A 26,069-nucleotide genomic window follows, 5' to 3' on the forward strand; every position below is an offset into this window, starting at 1 on the left:
TGAGAACATGAAAAATACTTAATAGCACTAATTTGAACATACAATAGTAACCTATAACCAATGTTCCTTGAAAAAAGTAAAACTACTATTTAAGGTATAAATGGCAATTAGGTGGTCATAATGTAGCTTCAATCTGCAGCATTTTCCAAATAACGTCATATTGAAGCTGTTTAGAAAGTTGAGCCATTAAAACCAAAGAAGGAGCGCTGCAAGCAAAAGAAAAAGAACAAAGATCAAAATAAGTGGCATAAATATAAACAAGTGGAAAACAAAAACACGAAACCCTTTTATCTTATAAATTGTAAAATTTCATTCTACTTTGCCCACCAAAATTAATTTTCAGCAGTAAATAGTGTCACTGAAACTAGAAATGAAATTGAAAAAGGAGGGATTGAGAGCTAGTGGGAGTTGGGAGGGGTTGAATGCCTTAATGCTTTTGTAGAATGCCCAGCTAAAATAAGTAATACAGTTTAATTTCACTGATATCCTTGAACTTTATTACTGATTCTGGATAATGCTAAATTGTCTTTTCTTTTCCGCTTCTCTCTTCAACATCGCTCTCCTCTCTCTCTCTACCCCTTCTCCTCCTCGTAACAACTCTCTCCCTGATGCAAGGACAGATGCAAGATTTGAAATGAAACTAATAGATATATATATACCTCCCCCCTCCCCCGCTGGTATGTCTGCCTCTGCTCTAAAGTCAACATCTCATCCATTCCTGTTCTCAAACCTAAACCATAGCTATTAATATCAAAGTCCTATTGCTCATACCAACCAAAAAGAAGTCTATGCCATGGATGATCAGAAGTGGTTTGAGTTGATTACGTATCAAAGTGTCATAAAAAACCACAAATCTGAGGTGTAAAGGCACGAGTCAACGCCATACTTTTTATATATTTTCTTAAACAATATATATATTTTGCTCTGAGATGGCTAGTTCAAAAAAATTGGGAAAAACTTAGGTGATTATTAATAGCCAAGTTAACAAGTTCATCTTGAATGTGAAATGACTAAGGTTGTTCAGACTTTATACATTGACAAGAACTCATAATAGACATCCTAGTTTAATTTGCATTTAACTTCTCTTATTCTTAGAATAACCGAGCAGTATTCACTACTTCAAAACCACAAATAATTCACCCAAACTACAGCTTCCTTTCCAAGTAGCAACAATAAGGAAAAAGAAAAGGGCAAAAAATGAAAATGCAAAATTATCATAACTTACCTGAACATCATAAAATTTAATGTAAAAGCGAGAGCTATCAACCGAGAGCTTTGTTTGAAGAATATCAGCAATGGTTGAACTCAATTTTCCATTAACACTTGCCCCAAGTCCCCCAATCGAGATCAATTCCCCATATGCAGCTGGTTCTTCAGTGCCCGCAAATGCAATAGGCACTCCTCCATTCAGCAAAATCATCACATACTAAACAAGATACAAACAACACATCAATTTTCAAGTCATAAATTTCGTTCTACGATCATCTTATGTTGAAAATGTGACAATTTAAACATGTAACAAAGAAGGAAAATACTTGTTACTCCAGGATTATCTCTCTATATGTACATCAAACTGACAAATGGATAACAGATAGTATTAAATAAATGACTACTTTCACTGCAGTATATGCACTTTGAGCTAAGTCGTACCCTGAAAACAATCCATCAGCATATTATATCTGCAAAATCAATCTATCATGCGAAAAATGCTAATCTTCATACTTACATGAAGAGACCTTTTGCATTTAGCAATTGAAAAAAACCATCCAGGGATAAGAAAACAAACTTTCCAAATTTAAAAGAACATAAAGAACAGAAAGGATACCAGAATTAAAGGGCCTGGGTTCAGAAAGTAATTTCATCAAACACTAGAGAGTCAAAGGCCATAATAACAACAAGAGCCCATTACAATAATCAAATAAGCAACCGTATGAAAAGGAAAAGGGAAGCGGGGACTTAACCGATTCAGGCTTGCCAATGATTTTAGAAACAGCTCTGGTGGCATCTTTGAGAATATCAGAGGTGGTGACTGCATCAACTGGTATGTTTGTGTAGAGATTCAAGGTTGGCATTTTCTTTCTCTCTCTTTTTTATTTTCTTTTACTTTTTTGCTTGGTCAGTGTACTTAACAAGGCTCTCACAGTGCCCAGTTCTGAATAAGTGGTTTCAGTTGCAGAGTTTGTAGATAACGGCTTTTTTCTGTGTCTTGGTGGTGTCCGCTTCATGTGCCATTTACAAACGCAACTCCAAGGGCTAGGCAGTTAATACCTAAATGGGCCTTGAATTTGTCCAAGATAGTTGCTCGTCTCCTCGTACTTCTGCCTCAATCTAATAAAAACCCTGATTGTAAATTTGAAATCTTACTGTGAAATTAAATTTTATAGATATCTAAAGTATAAGTGCATTAATATCTCAAAATGTGACTATATTTATGAGTTCAAATGTTTAAAAGTAAATAAAAATTCAAGTATGTGAATTATGGAGCATAAATTATTCTTATTTAAATATAAAAAGCATATGTGTGAAAATATCGAATTTATATTTCTTTCGGTGAAAATATAAAAGAGCTACAACATATAGAAATTCTTTAATGGAAAAAAAACCTTTATGCTTGAAATAAGTTAATATTTCGATTAATTATCTAATATTTTTTAAAAGATATAGGTAGACAGGGGCAAGGAAGAAATAAAGAGGTGAAATTGTATAAAACTAGGCATTGTTGGATTCCTATAACATGGATTTCAAACCATGTAGCTATGTAGTCCGGTCGTTTAATGTATATTTTTTTAAAATAATTTATGTTCATTAAATTATACTAAATATATATTTATTAAACATGTATTGAATATTTATTGTTTAAATATTAAATATTTATTATTTGTTAATTTAATTTTGTTAAATAGATATGTATACCAGAATATAAATATTTGTAGTATAATCTTAGCTTGATCTCTCCTTTATTTACTAACTATAAGGACGTTTTATGTTATATGTGCCCATTTGAAGAATTAATAAATAAAATTTTATGATGAATATCCATTAATAAACTAATGAATATTAAGTCTATAAATGATGAATGCTAATAATAGGTCTCCCAAAAGAAGATCAACAGGTCTCCCCAAAGACCAAGGCTAGCTGCCAGTAAAGACCGAGTAACAAAGATTAGAGACCAAGTGATCCTACCGTATTATACATGTCACCACCATTGTATTATCTAAAAAAGAGTATTGAGACGGACTCGACCTAGGAGATCAGCTGGTCATCTATAGATCTAGCTTAATGACAAAGCAATAAGTATAAGACAAGTGGTAGTATTTTATTAGTCCAAGAGGATGAGAGATTCCACAAAATCCTACTTGCTCTCATATATAGAGAACATTATGGATAACATAAAAATTGAGTTACTCATTCTAACCCTAATCTCATTACTCCTTCTCTTCCTCTATCTGACTTGATGGTCAGAGTGGGTCTGCCGGTCTCCCTGTCGGCGCTCTCTACTCATTGATTGTTGTTTTGTAGGACCAAGCTAGAAGAATTCTTAGATGATTGTCATCAATTGGTACAATGAGCTTGACATGACAAACAACTAAGAGAAAAAGAAATTTGGTGAGATCTAAAGGGCACATGAGCAACTCAAGAGATAAGATTTTCAAAAGTTAACCCACTAAAAAAATCTTGATGCTCAAAACCTCTTTGAAAACTAACTACTTAAATTTAGAAAGAAAAGGAACAAGAAAGCGGTGTTGCGAGAAATAGCAAGTTGAGAAAGGCATAATAAGTAAAGCTTGAAACCATATTGAAGGCATATCCATGCTAGTTGTCTTGGCTCGTCACATATCACTCTTATTACCAAGTATTGTAATTCTTTTCCTTCTTCTACTAAAAACATCCTCACCTATATCCTTCTCTATGGATTAAACAAGCTTGACCTTGACTATCTCCAACATTCAAGAGCCATCATACTTAACCAAGACAATTAATATGAATATATATTAGGTAGAAAATGAGGAGCATAAAGATTGGCTAAAAGACAAAGAGTGCCATCTCCTATTCAAGAAGAAGAGAGGTCCTCAAGTGGTTAAGCAAAGGGCTCAAGGACACTCTCAAACTCTATTTGAGGAGAGGATTTTGAAGGAAATTGAATCTCAAGAGAAAAGGCTTACTAAGACTTATAAATTACTTCAACATCTATACTTTGGTATTAGGAAAATTCAAGAGAAGCAAGGCATTCAACCTTGTCAGCTTAAAGATTGGGAATCAAGTTAGAATGAGGAAGAAAATGAAGACTAGACTCTAAGTGCCAACTCCTTTCTATTTTTTTTAAAAACATCTTATCCTTGCATTTCATCCTTGGCATTATAGTTTTTAATCATATATATTCTCCTTGTAAGACTTCTTTATTTAATGAAATATTTTTTTATCTAAATTCTTAATCAATTATTGACCTCTTTTTAATCTTGACAAAGGGGAGAGAGGGAGCAAAAATGATGAAAGCAAAATGGTTAATCAATTATCTTATTAAGGGGGAGGATACTTAAAATAACTTGAATCAATATGTCATCATCTTGCTCATGGGTTAAGGAGGAGAATATTGAAGTAAATGCATTTATACTTTATTTTTGCTCAATTTAATTATCAAAAATAAAAAAGGAGAGATTGTTAGCCTAAGTTATTTCATGAACTTAGGAACCCTTGATTTTGATCTTGACAATCAAATTATATCGGACTAATCATATATTTCATATATCTATTCTATAGTTTTTTACTTAATGATCAAAAGCCTAAATTTTATATCTATCCTCAAAATCGTGACCGCTACTAAGGATCGCGCTCATGAGATTTAAATATCTCAGAGTCGTTACAACAAAGATCCAATCACGACTACCATCATAGGATTGTGACCACGACATGTGTAAATTTCATTCTAAAGAGTATCGCGACCCTCAGAATGACCGCAATATTGAAAGCAATAAATCTCTTCAGAAATGAGTGAGATTGCAACTACTATATGAAGTTTGTGATCACGACACTCATAACCGTTAGGAAACCTCCAATGGTCATATTCTTGAAGAACAATGAAGAAGCACCACGTTGAATAGGGTCGTTGCAACTTTAAGAATGACATCTGTAATTTCGCAAGAACGACCCCAAAAGAAAGCGTGACCGCTTTTCCCTACTTATGACCACGATAGCTCTGATAGTGCATTTGATGCACTAACTAGAGCTTGAAAAAAGGAGATATGGTAAGAGTTATGTGAGTAAAGGTTCTTTGGTAGTTTGGGCTATAAATACTCCACCCAAAGGCCATTTAATGATGATGAACAACCTCATAGAATCCAATTTATTAATATTTTAGTTCTCACCTTTGTGTATCATTTTTATCTTTGTAAAAGATTGTTATAAAGGTCTAAGTGTTAAACTTAAACACTTGGTTGGGTTTGAGAGTTCGCATAGTGAGATAAAAACTCCTGTAAGAATTTGAGTGTTAGTCGTAAAATTCTTAGCAAACAGTTTGAGAGTTAGCCTAGGTAGAAAAACTCTTGTGAGGTTTGGTGTGAGCCTAAACACTAAGTTTAGGAGTGAACTTGGAAAAAACTCCTAGTATATAAGTTTAAGTGTGAGTTTGAAGTATACTTGATGTTCATGTATGGAATGATTTCTAGTTTATAGATCAGTCAAGCTTTCAAGTATTAACACTAATGCCTATCGGATTTAAAAATTTAATAGTATTAAATCTCTTGTTGCCTCACAATAAAGCTTAGAATGTCAATTTGCTTAAACAAATATTTTTGCCAATAGATGTGTCTAGAATTTTACAGGTCCTGTTGAGTATTCATGCCTCTCAAGATGTTAAGATTTAGAAACATATTAAGAGGGGTATTTACATATTTAAATTCGGGTATCATGTAGTTTTTGGTAGTTCATCCATTCACTTTTCAGTAGCACTACTCCTTCATAATGGTGGTAAACAATATGGAAACTTCGGATACCTCATAAGGTTAAAATTTTCATTTGGCGAGCAACATATGGTTATTTCCCAATTAAAGATAAATTGGAGTGATATGGTGTTATTTTGAAAGCTACTTGTCCCCTTTGCAAGTGTTGTGCCGAAATAGTTCATCTCATTTTCATGAGATGTACATTAGCTTACTTAACCTGGTTTGCATCTCCACTTTCCTTACATATTAATACTTTTAGCTCAATGGAGTTTATAGATTGGCTATTTCATTTGTTCAAGAGTTTGGAAATGGAGCATTTGTGTGTTGTCTCAATGATTTTATGAAATATGTGGTATATGCAGAATCAAGTTGTTTGGAATGGGTTGCACTTTTAGCCAGGTAAGGTTGTCTCTTCTGCTATTTCAATTTTACATGATTACCAATCAGCTTGGGAACCTAAAGAGAACTTATGCCAAAAGGATTATGTTGCACGTACGTCATGGTGCTCGCCTCCAATAAGTTGGGTAAAACTAAATATTGATGGAGCAACCTTTGAAGATAAAGATTTCTTAGGAATAGGTGCAATTCTAAGAGACACAAATGGTAGTGCTCTACATTATGTTGAAAAGCTCCCACCATAAGTTTTTATTCTTTACCTAGAATTTCTATGTATGAAGGAGTCATTATTGTGGGTGACACAATTTGGTTATGAACAACTTGAAGTGGAAACTGATTCATTTGAATTATTACAAATGTTTTATGACATTGAACCAAATATTTCTTGTTTACATAAACTGCTAAAAGATATTAATTTATTTTGCAGAGCTTCGAGACTTTCAAACTTGGTCACATTTATCGTTTTGTAAACACTACTACTCATTTTCTAGTTTGGCATGCTGCTTTTATTTCAACTAATGTCGAATCTATGTACAATGGTCCTTCTTTTATTTCTTATGTATTATCTTTAGATTACATAATAAGAGTTAATTATGTTAAAATCAAATAAATTTATTTTAACTCATTAAAAAGATTATTTTTTTATTAAATTTGACATATGAAATTCAAGGACTAATTTGAACCTTTTATATTGATGGATTGAATTGACCATTTTTGTGAAGTTCTTGGGTAAATTAACTAAAACATTTAAAAAGTAAACTAATTTTCTATTGATTCAAAGTTGAGGGGCAAACTGACACTTTAATCGAAAAAAAACCAGAAAAAACACAGTTCGTCTTCCTCCAGAAGCCAAAAACCAGTAGCTTATGTGTCAACTCCACAGTTCAAACTATATATGGAGTAATCAAAGCGGCAAGCAATTGGAAAAACTACACCCACAAGAAAGAAGGAGCGAAAGCTTTTGATTAGAGAATGAGCGGCAACGAAACGAAATTCAGTGTAATGGTGAGTCTGTTCGAGTGGATACAGAAGAGCAAATACTCGGCGAAGAAGCGTTCCAAATTTCGTAAATTCCTGGACACCTTCTGCAAGCCTGATGATTACTTCAGCGCAATTAGACTAATCCTTCCAAGTCTTGACAGAGAGAGGGGCTCTTACGGCCTCAAAGAGTCTGTACTCGCCACCTGCCTTGTCGATGCTCTCGCCATGTCGAGAGATTCCCCTGATGCTGTTCGCCTCTTCAATTGGCGCAAAGGTGGCCCCAAAACTGGCTCCAATGCCGGCCATTTTCCCCTCGTCGCATTTGAGGTCATTTTCTCCTCTCTTGTTTAAAAGAGCTTTCTTTTTTTGTTTTTCGGTACAAAATAACTTACTTGATTCTTTTGTGCTATTCAAGTTTTGTGTTGGTGCTGTTTTGATTCTTGTTGTATTGCTGATATGGAAACAGGTCCTCCAGCGTAGGCAGGGAACGTCATCAGGTGGTCTAAGTATCAAGGAATTAAATGACTTGCTTGATAAATTGGCTTCGAGTGAAAACAGGTTTAATTTTTCGTCTTTCATACCCTTTTTATAGTGAATTTCATTGTTGGTAACTTAGATGGCGTGAAACTATGATCAGTCAATTTCCAAATGATTTCTGTGCCAGTAAATCAAACATTTCCATATGATTATTTGCTTTACTTCTAGCACAGTTCTAGGTACTTCTCAATTGTAACCTGTTGATAACACTACACAAACCCATTCATCTTAACTTTTGTGTCCTAAATGCTATCTAGCCTTAATCCACTACCTATTTATGTGGCCAGATGGGTCGAATTTGTCCAGCACTATTGATGTATAGCTACTTTATCTATGAATTTCTCTCCCCTTTTGACTTCCATAATTTGTTTCTCTTTTGTTCTCTGTTTCTGTCAATTTAAAATCACTATAGTTAGCCTCTTAAATTTATTGAAGTTTTCTGTTGCTTGGATGCAATGCTTTTGTGAAGTTCAGTATTAATCCTTTTTATTACAACCATGAGAACAGGGGAGAGAAAATATCAGTTCTTTCTACTCTGATAAAGAAGACAAATGCCCAGGAAATGAAGTGGTTAATTATGATAATTCTCAAAGGTACTGTCTACTAATTTCCAAGATTGATGTAACCTTTTATTATGATTATTAAATTGTGGCTGTGGAAAATTTTAGGTGAGTTGCTGAACTACATTTTTAATGTCTTCCAGATTTGAAATTGGGAATTAGTGAAAAAAGTATATTTAATGAATTTCATCCTGATGCCGAAGACTTGTTTAACGTTACATGTGACTTGAAACTAGTTTGTGAAAAGTTAAAGGATCAGAGCCAAAGGCATAAGCGACAGGTATGTTGTATGCATAAAATAGCAGTTTATGACATTGAATGAGAATTTATCACTTTCACCAGGGGTATTTCCTCATTTTTATGGATTTCAACTTGAGTACATATATTGCATGTCTTGTTGAGATGAAAGTCTTATATGAATGTGAGTCAAAGGTTTGACAAGTTCTGGCTGTCTAAAGTGCTATCTCATATGACTTCATAATACCAAAAGTTTATTTTAAGCATTCCATTTGAAGATGGTCAGCATTTCTGTAAGAATTATTAGGGTATGGAGAGCCAATATTTCTTAAGCATTAAAAGCATTAGGTTCTGCTCATTTAGCTTCCTTAGGTTTTTGTTTTAACTTTTTTTTCTTTAATAGCCGAAAACAAGATTTGATTAGGTAAGATATCATTTTTAAAATTGAAAAAGTAAATTCTTATGATACTAGTTCTTTTTTTTTTTTTTATGCCTTCATTGTACCACATTAACTTCATAGCAAAATCAAACTTGTTTGTACCAATTTGGATTTTAAGAGCATAGCCAGTGTCTAAATTGTTTGTTGATTTTTGGCCATCAATTAGTTCACTCATGTTGTGGATTGTACTTTTTTCAAATCTACTTGTACTGTACTAATCCATCTTCTCCATTATTTTTAGGACATTGAGGTTGGAAAGGCTGTGCGCCCTCAACTAGCTATGAGAGTTAGCGATGCACATTCCGCATGGAAAAAGGTTCTAGTCTGGCATAGTATTTCTTATTTATATATTTGTTTTTAAATGTTCTGATGACATGGATTTAATTTTCTTCTTTTGATCACACCCTATATTTTAGTTATGATATTGGTTGTGGTATTGGGTGTTGGTGCTAAAGTGTGATAGAATCATCTGGTGCTATGATCCAATTCTTTTAAGAGTCAAAAAAAATATTCAAATTAGAACATGACTAGATTTGTAACATATTAATGCTTCAAGCACTTAAAACTATCTATTTCTCTTGAAGAATATTGAGGATGGGAGAAGAATCCCATTTGGAAAATAAAAGAAAGGAAAATGATATATAAGGGTAGATGCTTCTGCAATAGACAGTTAGGTTACTGAGATGGCATATTTAATTAGATGCACTGATATCAAGAAAAACATTTTGCTATTATTGAATGAGGACTTTTGACTTTAGAGTTTGCTTTTGATTTCTGTAGAATACAAGATATACATGAAAAGAGATAGAGATGAGGTGGTGTGTCTTTAAGGAAGGAGAACTAAGTGTCTTTGTTATTAGGACTCGGGTTGAAGGTGTACTCTATTAGATTACTAAACTTTTTGATATGGTAGTGAAACTACTGATGCAATATTACAAGGAATGTTCCGTAAACAGTTTATGATAGTCATCCTCAATAAGAATATTGTAAATGCACATAAAACTGGGCTTATTACAGCACACTTTTAATCCGAGGACATGTAGATTAAGGGATTTTTTTTTTATTGATTTTATCTACAAATTTCATATTTATATAGCATTTCCCATGTCAACTTTTTTGATTCCTTATGTAATTGACACAAATTTAAGCATTTGCTGTAATTGAAATTGGACCAGTCATTTGCATGTTTTGAGTCATTTAACCTATTATGCATGTATATATATATTTAGCAATAACCATAGAAATAAGAGAGAAGATTCTTTGCATTATGTTTATGACCAGCCTGATAACGTTTTTGTAAACAAATTTCCTTTTGTAAAGAGGTAGTAATACCACAATAACACAAACTAAAATATAGTCCAAAAGGGAAAAGATTGAAATACTGATTTAGATGCTCTTGCTACAGGTAAATGTTTATGGCCATAGGCACAGTTTTATGAACTTGTATGTATGTTTGTGATAAGAGAATGTTAGGTTTTAATGTCAAGTTCTACAAATACAAATTGTTAAAAAATTCTTTTTTGTCGCATACGTATTATTCAATCACATTTTTTTAATGTAAAAATCCACACATGCTCATGCATATACATATATGTGTCAGTGGGTGATTGTTAACATTATATATATGCATACAAGACTTGTCTGCAACGTTTTCTTTTCTATTTTTTGGAGTTACGTTATATACATACGACAACACAAACACACATAAAAATTAAAAAGATGTCAGTATACAGCACACATACAATATAATATAATATTGGTGTGTAACATTTTCCACTACTAAATAATATTATATACTTTGCATAGCTGCACGGGAAGGAAGTAGTCGTGGAATGTAAATTTGATGGCGATCGCATACAAATACATAAGAATGGGGCAGAGATACACTACTTTTCAAGGTAGTACAACTTTTGTTCTAAAACTCTAATTTCTTATTGAATTAATTACAGAAGACCCCTCTGTTGTATGCCTTGAAATGCACTTTGGTCTTGATGTTTTGGAATTAGTTATTTTATCCACTAAGATTTATTAAATTTACATTTGCATCCTTGATTTTATTTTCTCCTGAGTTTAAGTCATATGCTATTTTTAAAATTATTAGAACATCCATAAAATTTATTTGGTAAACTATTCATTCCTTGCCTTTGAAGACGTTAACCTATACTAAAAGATGAATTTGCGATATATTGTCGAATTTATAACTGTTTTCTCTTGGTCACGGAATCCCTTTTTACCTCTATTTAACCTAAATGTCTTAGTAAAACTATTTGTTTGAAAAACCCGAGTACTAGATTACGATCCTTGACAGAAGATGGCCTTTGATTGAGCCATGGCAACAACAAAGTCACCGTTATGTGGGGAAGATAAATGGGATAGAAGGCAATTTGGGTCTTGATTTGACTTGGAAGAAAGGAGAAAGAAGATAGAGGTTTGGCCTCTCTATGATAATTCTGGCTTGATGGTTTCAACAATAGATGAGGCTTAGTCAACATTATTGTGTTTAAAGCTTGATTGAAACAAGCTTAATGGTTTGCAAGATAAAGAAAAAACTTAATGTGGTGCTACTCTTTTGCATTGAGGACAGCACACCAGGGTTGGATAATATGTTTTGAATCTTAGGGCAAGTGATTTCTTTAGCACAAGTTACTATTTCCCGCAAAGTTTGACCTTAATTACACTTTTGTTCCTCTTGCTTGAATACTGAATGAAATCATTCTTTGCTTTCAACACATTTTATTCCAATATATTTTAATCCCTAAATTGCTCAAAATAGCGTTTTCATCTTGTTGAATTTTACAAAAAAAATAAATCCTTTAGTGCTTAATGGTTGACAAATGGGAATAAAAATAATATCTTGTTTAAAATATGAGGGACTGTTTTGTTATTTTATTTTGAAAGTGGAGGACTAAAATATAATATGAGGACTAGAGCATATGTTTTTCAAAAGTTGAGAATGATTTCATTCAGCTTTCAAACAAGATGAGGAAAAATGTAATGAAGGTCAAAACTCACGGGAAAATTGTAATTTGCTCAAAGTCAAATTATAATCATTGACTTACGGCAAATTTTTAAAATCTAACAGAAGGATTGAATTGTTAATGGAATTAAAGTTAACTATTATTTAATTTGATTCTGAATAGCAGGGGGCTGATTAATAATTTTGATCAAACCTTAGGAGGCCTATAGTAACTTATCCAGATTTTTATCATATATAGCCCCTTTATATCAAAGTGCATTTCTTCTTCCACCTTCTAATTCCTACAACATAAAGTTGGATTTGCTTCATTCAAACAGTAAGCAAATAAAAACTTGAGCCAATTTATTTTAAACTTAATAGAAAAAGTTTGAAAAGCATGAGTCTTATTAGATTGAATTAAGAGTTAAACTCGGTAGTAAAGCACTACTCTCCTTTCAAAAGCTATCCAAAGTACAACAACACTGCCCTAGAATAAGAATTTTCCTTTTCTTTTTTTATGATATTACATTGCACTGGTTATCATTGACTTAGTAGTTGTTAGAGCTGAATTACTCTTGAGAACTAGAGAACTGCTAATGGTTTAGCTTCGTGTGCTTCATGGTCTTGCAATGCTTATACAGGAACTTTCTTGATCACTCTGAATACGGACATGGAATGTCAGAGATTATTATCCAAAATGTTCTTGCTGATAAGTAAGTCTTAGTGAAATCTTTAGTTCCAATATATGTTACTTTTCAAGCTTTTTATTCTCTCCCTTTCTTTTAATATATATCATATTTTTCTTAAAAAGAAATTTTAGCATACATAACTTCTATTTTTTCATATACATGTGTAACTACATTCTAGATGAGTATATATGCATAATAATCCCTTATGAAGCGGCAAAAGTTCCAGATGGATTATGGATATGTTTAATGTCTTATATCTTGAATAAAGCATATATATGCATTTCAATGCTTTTAGAAGTTTTGAAGCTCCTTCATGGCCTGCGCTAATAATTTCTTCTTTTCTACTAATGCTAAATAGGTGTATACTTGATGGTGAAATGTTGGTTTGGGATTCTTCTTTGAATCGTTTTGCTGAATTTGGTTCAAATCAGGAAATAGGTTACTTTGGAAATTCACCTTTTCTTTCATTTTCTTCCCCTTAGTATATGCTTTTCTTCTTTCTCCTGACTCATAGCTCCATATTTTGTTTTTCATTTTGCAGCAAAGGCAGCGAAAGATGGACTTGACAATGAAAGACAGGTGTTATTTGATTGAACTATTTGCATCTCCTTGTTGGTATTTTGCAAAGCAATGTTTTGAAGTTTAATTTCATATGTTCTTATGCAGTTGTGCTGTATCCTTTGTCTCTCAGTCAATTACATATGAGGAGGGTCTAACTTGTTAAGTGCAGACGTTGGAATTTATTTAATTCAGAATCAAAGCTGACACTGAGTCGGTTCACCTTGACATGATATCCTAGATGTTGCTTTTGATGTTCTTTATGTTGGAGATACTAGTGTCATTCACCAAAGCTTAAGGGAAAGACATGATCTTCTTCGAAAATTTGTGAGGCCTGTGAAGGGTCGTTTAGAGATTCTGGTACCTGATGGGGGTCTCAATGATCACCGCCTTCCTGGTAAGTAAATTACACTGAGTTATTACAAATTTGCAAGTGGACTATTTAACTTTGTATTTGATTATAGAGTAAGTTTAGTTGTTTCCTTGATAGTGGTATCATGATGATGTCATATTTTCTGAGACTAGTATGTGCTTTTGGCCTTATTAGTGTATGGCTCAGGCTCTTCAGACTTTTTTGGAATCCAAACCAAACCAATAGGGTCATTTTGGTCCGACTTGTAATTTGTTTAGTTTAGGTTGGGTTAAGTTGGATGAATGCATGTAGTGGACTCTATTTCTGCATAAACGAGTAGTCTTGTTTGTTTGAAATTGAGGGCAAGTATTTTAGAAAGTTCACAAATTCAATTGTCTTTTTTTATAAAAAAAATTCATACTTAGCATTCCTAACAAGTATTTTTGTCTCACTCCCTGTTATATTATAAACAATTCAACTCCCTATTTTTAACTTGTTTGAAAATTGTGCATCATCCAACAACACTTTCTATTTCATTTCCTATGTCAATATTCTATTTGTAAAACTATTTGGAAAAAGTGAGGAGAGGGAAGAAGGGAGAAGGAAAAAGAGAAAGAAAGAGAAAATAGTAAAAAGTTGGTTAGGACTTAGCAGCCACTTTTTCAGTTCTTGGATCTGAAGAATGAGAAAGTGGATCCTCAAAATATTTGACGAAGGAGGCTTGGACTCCTTACTTTAAGGAAGGATGGAAAATAGGGAGACTATTGGGTGCTCTTAGTTAACATCATTAGCTGGTATGAATTATTGAGCCAAGCCAAACATGTGCTCAAGCATCTAGGAAAGGGCAAGCTAGTTATTGATGAATTTGGCTTAAGTGGTGTTATCTAAGAACTTCTAGTCTACCTAGGGGTTTCAGCTCATTGAAGTACAATAGTTCTCTTACTAAGATCCCAATATATCAATTGATTGATTTTCGAATGCATAAATTGTAATAATCTTAACTAGTGTTTATTTTGCATGTTTATCTTGTGGAAATTCATCAATCATGACCATACTTATTATACAGGGGAACCACCTTGTTCGCTAATTACTTATAATGTGAACGACGTGAAGAGATTTTTTGAGGAAACTGTAAAGAACAGGTTGGTGTCTTATACAGTTTATTGGTGTTTATAATTTATGGAAGTTGGATGTTTTTGCTACTTTCTAATCTCTTGTGCCTTATCTTTCAACAATATTGAACTTCCATATACATCAATGTCTTGTGATCTATTTGGTGTGACCTTGTTTGCTCTATGAAATCTAAGTAATCTTTGTTTTCTGTTTGGTACTTTAGTGTCTTATTTTCTTGAAACTAAACTTCTAGAGGTAGTAAACTAATACATTTCATTATAATGGGAGCTTCTTGGGTCTTATCTCACTAATTCTTGCATTCATCATCCTTTGCTTATAACTAGTTTGTTACTCATGTGCTACGCATGTGAACATTAATAGTTGGACTCATTATTGTCCACATAATAGAAAATGAAATAACTACTAAATTTAAAATAAAAATTAACGTTTTTAGTGTAATGAGTTTATATAATATTTATTTAAATTTTAGTTTATTTTTTATAAAAAAGATTGATGTGTTCACAGTTTAAATTCGGTTGTAATTTGTATCCAACACTAATTCTAATCCACCTAATTGTATATTTAATATCTTAAATGAATTTGGCAAATTTAAGTAAAAAACATAAAATTAATACTTACATTATTTAAAATGTAATTAATGCTTGGTAATATTTTTTTCTTTCTTAATTTATGATAATAATCTTAAGTGGTTAATATAAATATAAAAACTAAAATGATAACTAATTTTTTATAAAAATAATTTTAAATCAGATTATGATTAGTTCAAGTATGCACCGTAAATAAGATGAATATAAATGTAATACATACAAATATACATTTTCTTATATATTTTTTAGACCTCTAGAATTAGACTTAATTATACTTGATGATTGAAAATTTCAATGGAGTTGAACTTCTAAAATTTGATTTAATATTAATAGTTGGACTCGTTATTGTCCATATAATAGAAAATAAAACAACTACTAGGTTTAAAATAAAAATAAATATTTTTAGTGTGACAAATTGATAAAATATTTATGTAAAAATCTTAGTTTATTTATTATAAAATGGATTGATGTATTTACAGTTTAAAATCCGATCTTAATTTAGCATGGTTAACTACCAAAGATTTTTTTAATTATATAACAATTTATATTATTTATCTACTCACATGATAAAGTCTTTTAAAAATAAAAGGTATAATCAATAAAATGGTAATTGTTGGGTGATTATTTTTCTCTCCAATAGCTATAAAATATATATTGTTTCTTTTAGTTTTGATTATTAATCTAGAGTTAATTTTTATATACGCAAAGAGCAGAAGTAACAAATTTTGGACTTTAGTGTACGCATGTATCTATACAATTATTTTTTCACATATATCACTGAAAGGATAATAAATTCTCATCTCTCAAATATGATAGTATCTAGCTGCATATGGTGGTGCTATTAAGTAGCTAGTTATATACAAACAAAAACATGAGGAAAGGAAATACTAATTTTGTGTGAAATAGAAGTCACAAAAAAATAATATAATCATAATTAGTGCGGGGGATCCTATATACTATGTGTCCCATGTCATAATCATCATAGATATATTTAAAATGCTATTTCATAGGGTTAAAAATTATTGTATAATTAATTAAAAATTAATTTATTAGTTAATATAATATTAAAATATGATTACTATTTTCTAGAATTCGAATCTTCAATTTAAAATTCTAGCTCTATTAGATTTTTATTTGTTGTGATTATTTTGTTTGTAATCTCCATACGAATTATATCCCTATACTCCCTATACTACCACTATTTATTATTTTTCTATTAAATTATATTTAATTAGTAAAGGACCAAATCGACCAATCTTAATAACACTAACCATAAGGCTCTTCTGATAAATTTGTTTGTCATTTCTCCCTCGCACTTTTATATACATTATGATTATTTGCAGCATCTATGTGTGTGTGTATGAGTGAGAGGTGCTGAATGGTGCGTGAAACAAGTGTGCCATGTGTTAGTATCTACCAGTGTGTATGATTATTTATATGTTGTCATTTACCCCATTATTTAAGTTTGAATTCTCCTTCTTGTAATCTCATCACAATAGTTTGATGCATTTTAATTTTAATTTTTGTCCTTCAGAAGCAGTGTGGTGTAACTTCATTGAAAATTGTTAAATGGTTTAGTATTAGATTATCAGCATCAGCAGCATGTGGTGCTTGTCATTTGTTTTTCTGTACCTTTTTAGAAGTTCTGTGGCCCATGATTATATTTAATTATCATACATCGAGCTTTCTAGAGATGAAGGCATCATATTAAAGGACCTTGCATCAAAATGGGAACCAAGTGATCGTAGTGGAAAGTGGTTGAAGCTGAAACCTGAGTACATACAGGCTGCTTCTGACTTGGATGTTCTCATCATTGGTTAGAACTTCTTCTCCTAATTGCTGCTTCTTCTAATATACTTTATTTATTTCTCAAAATCCCTCTCCTAATATATGTATGGTTGCTTATAGGAGGATACTATGGCTCTGGACGTCGTGGAGGAGAGGTTTGGTTGCCATCCTCTTCATAACTTTTTCTCGTCATTTATTTTTTCTATTTTTCATCATACTCTAGGAAAATAAATGCGATAGTAAAGTCTTGCACTTCTCAACCAATGTTAAAATGCTGCTAACACATTTTTTTACTTTCTTTACTTAGACTTCAGGGACTTAACAAAGTTTTGTCTTTATTTTCTGGTCTTCGAAGAGAAATGAGATTTCGTTTATTCGCATCAAGCTTTCACGGGCAATTTTTCTAATATATTACCTGCCAATAATAATTTCCCTTGCAAATTATAGGTGGCTCAGTTCTTGGTTGGCCTAGCAGAACGTCCTGCCCCAGATACATATCCCAGGCGGTGAGTAACTATCCATTTTTTAGAATTGATCAGTTAACCTTTCTTGTCATTCATGGTGCTATTCTTTGTTATTGGATGTACCTATCCCATGGCAATGATCTAAGTTTTCCTTTTCCTTTATACCCTGAATTAATTATTAATTGAGAAATAATTCTCTAGTTCTGACTCTATACTTCATCAGATCAGGCTGCTTTTTAAGGAGAAACCATGTCAATTAAAAAGGTAAAAACTTCAAGGGAAAAACGAAAATGTAATAAATTGATTAGAATGGTTATGATAGCCTGCTTTTTAAGGAGAAATCATGCTGATTTAAAAGGTAAAAACTTTAAGGGAAAAACTAAAATGTACTAATTTGATGCGAATGCTTGTGATGTACTTCCAGGCACGCTATTAATTTCTTTAAATGGCTGGGCTTCTAATCTCTATGTTAAATATCTAGTACAATGGAATCTGGCCAAAGTATGAACTGTGGGATGAAGTTCAAGTTAAATTACCTAATTGCAGTATAAATGTAATTGAGCGACTGAAACCGAATGAAATTAAGACATTACATGCAAGATGGGAATGGAAATATCTATTCACCATCTTGAGGGGGAGTGTTGAAAATCTAGAATATCTTTCCTGTACAGCTATAAAATCTATGTATATCCCATGATTTCTGCTCTATCTTAGGTTAGAATAATTTACTTCTAATGTATTTTAGGATAGAATAAATTAGCTCCTAATTTTTGGGAGATTACAGATTTCATAAAACTGACAAAAGTCAACTTCCATTTGTATAAATATTGCACAGCCTGAGCCTAGAAAAGAACAACAAAAATAACAAAAACAATTTAGTTGTCTCTTTTTTTGTTCATGGTATCGGAGCCTTTGCTCTTGGGACCTCTTCTTGTCAGCCTTCATTGCTGAGTACTTTTCTTTTCAAGTCCTTATTGCCAAGTGCAATTTCCAGCCTTCATTGCTGAAATTTTCACTAGGCCTTCATTGCTGCAACATGACTGAAACTGAAACATCAGAAATTAACTCCAATACCAAATCAGAAGATACCTCAAATATTCCACACATAGGAGATTTGCAGAATATCCAGGCAGCCTATAGGCTCAATGGAAAAAACTATTTGAAGTGGTCACAATTTGTTCAAACATTTCTCAAAGGAAAGGGCAAAATCAGCCACTTGCTTGGAACTGGACCCAAAAATGGTGATCCTAAATTCGTTGCTTGGGATGAAGAGGATTCTATGGTCATGTCATGGCTCTGGAACTCCATGTTACCTGAAATAAGCGACACTTGCATGTTCCTGCCAACAGCTAAAGACATATGGACTACTATTGGACAAACCTATTCAAAGGCAGGACATGCTGCCCTAATCTATGAGATCAAAACAAAGATCTCAGCCATTAAACAAGGCAACCTTTCTGTTTCTCAATATGCCAATCTTCTGCAAAATCTATGGCAGGAAATGGATCAATATTGGTGTGTTCAGATGCTATGTAGTGAAGATGCAGCCACCTTGAAATGCTTTATCGAAAAGGATAGAGTTTATGACTTCCTTGCAGGTTTGAACGTAGAATTTGATCAAGTCAGAGTCCAGATATTAGGGAAAGAAAGATTTCCATCCTTGAATGAGACAATATCCTTGATCCGAGCTGAGGAGAATAGACGAGAAGTCATGTTGGAGCCTAAAACATTAGAAGGGTTAGCAATGATTTCTACAAAGTCAAACAATAAGGAAGCAAGGATAGGTAATGGGCGTACAGAGTCAAATAAAGACACAGTTTGGTGCACATACTGCAAAAATCCACGCCATATGCGAGAGGATTGTTTCAAACTCTATGGGAAGGAACAAGTCCTTAGCCGTAAAGGAGGATTCAAAGGAGGAAAAGCCCACTTAGCTGGTGGAGAAGACCAAAACCAAGAAAAATCCAACCAGGCTGGTATAGGAGAATTCAAAAAAGAAGAAATTGAAAAGATAAAAAACCTCCTAAATTCCTTTGAAAAGTCCTCTAGTACATGTTCATTGGCTCAAATAGGTAAGTACCTTAACTCTTATGCTTTAAGTGCCTTAAGCATGTCTTCTCTAGGCTCTTGGGTCATCGACTCAGGAGTTATTGACCACATGACTCACAGCCCAATCAGATTTAGAACATACAACCCATGTCCTGGAAATAGAAAAATTACTGTTGCTGATGGATCTCCTATAACTGTTGCAGGCCAAGGAATAATAAATCTATCAAATTCTTTGTCCCTAAATAATGTGTTCCGTGTCCCCAAATTGTCCTCCAATCTCTATCCATCCATCAAATTACTAAGGATCTAAACTGCAAAGTAACCTTCTATTCTACTCATTGTGTTTTTCAGGATTTGGTTACGGGGAGGACGATTGGACTTGCTAAGGTGAAAAATGGGCTTTATTACCTTGAGGAAATGAGTGGCAACAAGAAGAACAAAAATCAATTATCCCTCATCTGCTCTCAAGTAACCTGTCTCCTAATAAATCTGAAATTTGGCTTCATCATTTTCGTTTTGGTCATCCATATTCTACTTAAAAGCATGTTTCCTTCACTTTTTAAAAATGAAGATGTTAGTAGTTTTCATTGTAATACATGTGAAATTGCTAAACATCATAGATTTTCATTTCCATTGAGTAATACAAGATCTACTAGACCTTTCTCCTTGATGCATACTGATATTTCGGGTCCTTGTAGAGTTTCTAGTATTTTTGGAGCAAAATGGTTTGTCACATTCATTGATGACTGTACTAGAACTACATGGTTGTTTCTTATGAAAGAAAAATCAGAAGTAAGCAGTATTTTTCCAATGTTTCATAAAATGATTTACACACAATTTGGAAATTTGATTAAGAAAGTAAGATCTGACAATGCAAGAGACTACTTTAATCAAGTTCTCTCATCCTTTTTCCAAAAAGAGGATATAATACACGAGTCATCTTGTGTAGACACACCCCAACAAAATGGGATTGCTGAACGAAAAAATAGACATTTACTCAATGTGACACGAGCAATTTTGTTTCAACATAAAGTTCCAAAAACCTTTTGGGGGGAGGCTGTTTTAACTGCTGCATATTTGATAAATAGAGTACCTTCCAAAGTGCTAAATATTCAGAGTCCCATTGCTACTCTTTCTGTTTTTTACCCTGATTTTAATGTCTCTTGCAAACTGTCACCAAAAGTGTTTGGTTGTGTTGCTTTTGTACATCTTCATGCACACCAAAGAGGGAAACTTGATCCAAGAGCTTTAAAATGTATCTTTGTAGGATACTCAAACACAGAAAGGATACAAGTGTTATCATCCACCTTCAAAATTTTTTTTTACCTTCATAGATGTCACATTTGTTGAAAATGAGCCTTACTTTCAAAGTAGCAATCCTCATCTCCAGGGGGAGTGCTCTTGGGAAGATAAGGAATTTCTCCTTGATTTTCAAAGTCCCACATCCAACTTGAAGTCTTTCAAACTTGACGATACACCTAACTCCAAAGGAGAACATGCCAGCAGTGAACCTGAACCTGAATTTGAATTTGAAGATGAACATGCTAGTAAAGAAATTGAACCTGATCTTGGAGCTGAGAGAAAAACTGGTTTAAATCCTACTACACCACTCAAGGTTTACTCAAGGAAGAAAGTTCATATTTCTGAACTTGTGCAAGTCCAAGAATCTGAACCACAATCAGGTATTGAAAATTCTGCTCCGTTGTGTGTTCAATCTAACTCTACTCTTTGTGAATTTAATGATTTAGACTTGCCTATTGCTGTTCGAAAAGGAACACGAGAATGCACTAAGCATCACATCTCAAATTTTGTGTCCTTCCATAGACTCTCTCCACAACATAGAACTTTTCTTACCACCATCAACTCCATTTCAATCCCACAAACACTACAAGAGGCACTTAGAAATAAGAACTGGTTACAAGCTATGAAAGAGGAGATGAATGCCCTAGAAAGAAATAAGACTTGGGAAATTGTAGACTTGCCCAAAGGAAAGAAAACCGTGGGGTGTAAGTGGGTGTTTACTTTGAAAATCACCAAAGGGCTTGGTTCAGAAGATTTACTAAAGTGATGCTAGCAATGCAATACAAACAAAGTCAAGGAGATCATACCTTGTTCATAAAAATTCAAAAGGAGGAGTTACAGCTCTACTTGTATATGTAGATGAAATTATCATCACCGGGAATGATCAAATTGAAAGAGAAACACTCAAAAAGTGCTTAGCAAAGGAGTTCGAAATTAAAGAACTTGGGAGACTGAAATATTTTTTGGGAATTGAGGTGGCATACTCAAGTAAAGGCATCCTTATTTCCCAACGAAAGTATGTCTTAGACTTGCTTAAGAAACAGGCAATCTTGGATGCAAGGCAGCAAGCACACCCATTGAGCCTAACTTGAGATTGAGTGAAGAAAATGATGATAGCATGGTAGATAAGGGAAGATATCAACGGTTGGTTGGGAAACTGATATACTTGTCCCATACAAGGCCGGACATAGCATTTGCTGTAAGTGTAGTAAGCCAATTTATGCATGATCATAGAGAGAAACACTTGCAGGCTGTCAACAGAATTCTGTCCTATCTCAAAAGGACATCGGGTAGAGGAATTTTGTTCAAGAAAAATGAAGAATTGCTCATTGAGGCATATACCGATGCTGATTATGCAAGTTCTGTTGTAGATCATAGATCAACTTCAGGATATTGTACATTTCTTGGTGGGAACCTAGTGACATGGAGGAGTAAGAAGCAATCGGTTGTTGCAAGATCAAGTGCTGAAGCAGAGTTTAGAGCTATGGCTCATGGAGTTTGTGAATTGCTATGGCTCAAAATAATACTTGATGACCTTAAAATCAAGTGGGAAGGACCTATGAAACTCTATTGCGACAACAAGTCTGCCATCAACATTGCACACAATCCAGTGCAACATGATCGCACAAAGCACATTGAAGTAGATAGACACTTTATTAAAGAAAAGCTGGACAGCGGCATGATTTGCACTTCATATATAGCATCAAATGATCAATTGGCAGATGTCTTAACTAAGGGAATGCCTACTTCCAACTTTGAAGACATTACATGCAAGATGGGAATGGAAAATATCTATTCACCATCTTGAGGGGGAGTGTTGAAAATCTAAAATATCTTGTACAGCTATAAAATCTATGTATATCCCATAATTTCTGCTCTATTTTAGGTTAGAATAATTTACTTCTAATGTATTTTAGGATAGAATAAATTAGCTCCTAATTTTTGGGAGATTACAGATTTCATGGAATTGACAAAAGTCAACTTCCATTTGTATAAATATTGCACGCCTAAGCCTAGAAAAGAACAACAAAAATAACAAAAGCAATTTAGTTCTCTCTTTTTTTGTTCAAATTCTCATAATACTATAATGAAGTCACAAATTCTTTTGTCCTCTAATTGTCATAGAGGGCTTATTATTCCTAAAAAGAGGGAAAAGAATACTAGAAAACCAGGAGGATTAGAGTTTGTCCTTAAATGTATATACAAGAAATAAAATTTACAGAAGGGTTGTCCAATCTTGTCGGATAAGCTCAAGATGCTGAAAACCTTGAAGAAGAAAGTTACACTAATCTATGTCAATTTTATTGGCATGCAAAAAAATCATTGCTGAATAATATACCTAGGCTTTTTTCCTGCCAACTTTACTGATTAGATAACCAAGAGATAGTTGGGCCTGCCTATATCAAATGTGTTTTGTCCATGCTGACAAGAACCAAATTAAACTTTTATGATTAGCCTAGCAACTCTAATAATGACTTACAATCATAGTATATTAGGCAGCTACATTATGCGATGCATTTTGAGTTTCACTATGATAACTGAAGTTGAAAGATGATTCAGGTGATTTGCTGTCATATATCTAATATGGAGGACTAATGCAGACACCTTTCTGTAGATTCATCTCCTTTTGCAGAGTGGGTACTGGACTAACTGATGATGAGCTAGCTGCTGTTGTAAACAAATTGAAGCCTTATTTTAGGTATGTTTTATATCTATGGTTACTTACTGTAAGTATTAATTTTCGATACAATTTCAGGTAATAACACTTGTTCTTTATTTTTAAGAATATCACTCCATTAGTCTCAGGTGGGAACCATGTTGGTCTCAGTATCAAACACATTAGATTTAAAAAGGTAGAAAAACATTGTCTTGTTCCGTTCTTAGATCCATGAAAAAGAGAAAATGTCTCACTTGATAGATAATATTTTTGAGTGACCACCTCATTGCCTAGGAGGAGAAATTAGAGTGTAGCTATAATAGCAATTGATAAATGAAATATAGTTCATGATAGAGTTTATAATTTATATCTATATTAAGCTTATCAGTGCAGTTGCTCTTTATACACAAAAGTAATTGAAGCATAGGTCATGTTGATGATTTTAAAAGAAGCATTAGTTGGTCACACATTGAAATCTCTTAGAACAATTTATTTTAGTCTTCTTATTTTTATTTAAAGGCGCAAATAGAACTTTTAAGATAGTCAGTGATTTCCATATGCTATGCAAGAAATCTGTAAATGATAATAATTTTCTTTTTCGTGTCTGTTAAATATCTAATTGTATTTTGCTTCTTGTGTTTTTCTATCAGAAAATATGAATACCCGAAGATGGCACCACCGAATTTTTATCAAGTTACTAATAATTCAAAAGAGAGACCAGATGTGTGGATCGAAAGCCCTGAGAAGTAAAATTTCCTCCATTGATTTCTCTGCTATTAGAAAAAAGTGCTTTAGTGTAAATATTGCTACTTTTTTTTTTTTTAATTCTTTTGTCTCACCCTTGCAGATCAATCATACTTTCTATTACTAGTGATATTCGAACTATAAGTTCTGAGGTGTGTTTCTGTTATTATAGGGTATTTGTTATTATTTTATCAGCAAATAGAGCCTGACAATTGCTTTTAAAAGCAAACTTTATCCAGGATTTAAGGTTTTGAAATAATGGAGTAAACTCTTGTTCAAGGCCATGGTATATGCATGATATTATATTGAATATTTCTGCACTTGAATGAATGGCTGTCCTTGTGGCAACCTGTCTGATTGGACCTGAATTAATTTAATTTGTCCATTCATCCAGGTCTTTGCTGCACCATATAGCCTCAGATTTCCTCGTATTGACAGAGTGAGATATGACAAGCCGTGGCATGAATGTCTCGATGTGCAGTGTAAGAAGATCAGAAAAATATGTCCATGCTTCAGTCTTCTGCTCATTATAATGTTGATTAATTTAAATGTGGATATCTATTTTTCTTGGGGCTATGTGTGTGCTTCGATTAGTTGGGTTAATCATTTTCTCTTTTTGCAGCATTTGTGGAACTTGTACATTCAAGTAATGGTACGACACAAAATGGGAAAGATAACAAAGGCTTGCAAGACAACAAACCAACAAGTGTGAAATCCTCCAAAAAAGGAGGAAGAAAGAATGCTTCTGCTGTTCCTTCTCATTTTATAGAGACTGATGTGTCCGGAGTTAAGGAAGAAAGCTTCATATTTTCAAAAATGATGTTTTGTATCCTCTATAACTTTTACATAGTAGATTACTTCATTTCCGTGCTGCACATGGCTAAAAATATATTGATATCTCTATCCCAGTTGTATGTTGTATTATAGCCTTCAACATCTTCCTGTGTATGACTTGTCGCTCTGATTACAATGTCATCTTAGAGTACAGAGGTACAGATAGCTTCTCTCTCTGAAACCAACTTTTGTTCCTCTAGGAATCCCATTATTCTCTATGCTAAATTTATTTATGTATAGTGGAAATTGTAGATATGCTAGGCCGATTGGATAGAACTATTACACCCTTTATCTGTTAATGCTAGCGTCCCTTATATGTTAATGCATTGATGATGGTTCCCAATTTGAATAGATGTTTTTGAATTGTGGCACTTATTGCTTATTTAATTTCTTCTTTATTTCCTTGCTCCCCCTGTATTGGGTACATTTCTCATTTCCTTAGCAAGGTCAGACTTTGTTAATGTGCCTCCAACCCACTCTCTTGAGTCCTTGCACAAAATGGTTGCTGAGAATGGGGGAAGTTTCTCAATGAATTTAAACAAATCAGTAACCCACTGCATAGCAGCCGAAAGCAAGGGTATCTCTCTGACCGCATGCATGCACGTATGGATGCCTGCCAACACCTGCACATACACACAAAAATTCTGTTTGTGGAATAATACAATAAAAGAGAATTTCTACACAGGGATAAAATATCAGGCGACAAAGCTCCATGGAGATATTATTCATTGCTCTTGGGTTTTGGATTGTTGTTCACAAAAGAGGCTCCTCCCTTTACAGCCAAAGTTAGTCCTGCATTGATTTAGTTACTGCTGAGCTTGAAGTTACACATTCACATAATTGTTTATCATATGTGTAACCAGAATT

General features: G+C 33.3%; 3 protein-coding genes across 3 annotated transcripts in view; 2 read left to right on the forward strand and 1 right to left on the reverse strand.

Annotated features, from left to right (window-relative positions):
* LOC8279554 (macrophage migration inhibitory factor homolog) lies at positions 1-2,262 on the reverse strand. The gene is made up of 3 exons (XM_002527664.4): positions 1,962-2,262; positions 1,226-1,426; positions 1-206 (listed from the first exon to the last, which is right to left on the reverse strand). Exons 1-3 carry the CDS (start codon positions 2,070-2,072, stop codon positions 171-173), a joined length of 348 nt encoding a protein of 115 aa, XP_002527710.1. The 5' UTR covers positions 2,073-2,262; the 3' UTR covers positions 1-170.
* A 4,846-nt stretch (positions 2,263-7,108) lies between these two features.
* Positions 7,109-26,069, forward strand: part of LOC8279553 (DNA ligase 4) — a 31,553-nt gene continuing 12,592 nt past the window's right edge. The window contains exons 1-22 of the mRNA XM_048371642.1: positions 7,109-7,643; positions 7,783-7,874; positions 8,361-8,446; positions 8,557-8,693; positions 9,331-9,405; positions 10,896-10,987; positions 12,687-12,758; positions 13,093-13,172; positions 13,276-13,313; positions 13,401-13,407; positions 13,534-13,689; positions 14,711-14,786; positions 17,057-17,181; positions 17,274-17,308; positions 17,601-17,659; positions 23,583-23,666; positions 24,275-24,370; positions 24,472-24,520; positions 24,763-24,850; positions 24,991-25,194; positions 25,654-25,779; positions 25,888-25,987. Coding sequence (XP_048227599.1) covers positions 7,308-7,643; positions 7,783-7,874; positions 8,361-8,446; positions 8,557-8,693; positions 9,331-9,405; positions 10,896-10,987; positions 12,687-12,758; positions 13,093-13,172; positions 13,276-13,313; positions 13,401-13,407; positions 13,534-13,689; positions 14,711-14,786; positions 17,057-17,181; positions 17,274-17,308; positions 17,601-17,659; positions 23,583-23,666; positions 24,275-24,370; positions 24,472-24,520; positions 24,763-24,850; positions 24,991-25,194; positions 25,654-25,779; positions 25,888-25,987 — 2,213 coding nt within the window. The 5' untranslated portion in view covers positions 7,109-7,307. The remainder of the gene's footprint in view (positions 7,644-7,782; positions 7,875-8,360; positions 8,447-8,556; positions 8,694-9,330; positions 9,406-10,895; positions 10,988-12,686; positions 12,759-13,092; positions 13,173-13,275; positions 13,314-13,400; positions 13,408-13,533; positions 13,690-14,710; positions 14,787-17,056; positions 17,182-17,273; positions 17,309-17,600; positions 17,660-23,582; positions 23,667-24,274; positions 24,371-24,471; positions 24,521-24,762; positions 24,851-24,990; positions 25,195-25,653; positions 25,780-25,887; positions 25,988-26,069) is intronic.
* LOC125369430 lies at positions 17,670-20,119 on the forward strand. Its single transcript, XM_048371643.1, has 2 exons — positions 17,670-19,689; positions 20,018-20,119. The coding sequence occupies exons 1-2, from the start codon at positions 18,654-18,656 to the stop codon at positions 20,050-20,052; spliced, it is 1,071 nt and encodes a 356-aa protein (XP_048227600.1). The 5' UTR covers positions 17,670-18,653; the 3' UTR covers positions 20,053-20,119.

The sequence above is a fragment of the Ricinus communis genome, chromosome 3 (assembly GCF_019578655.1).
Source record: "Ricinus communis isolate WT05 ecotype wild-type chromosome 3, ASM1957865v1, whole genome shotgun sequence".
NCBI lineage: Eukaryota > Viridiplantae > Streptophyta > Magnoliopsida > Malpighiales > Euphorbiaceae > Ricinus > Ricinus communis.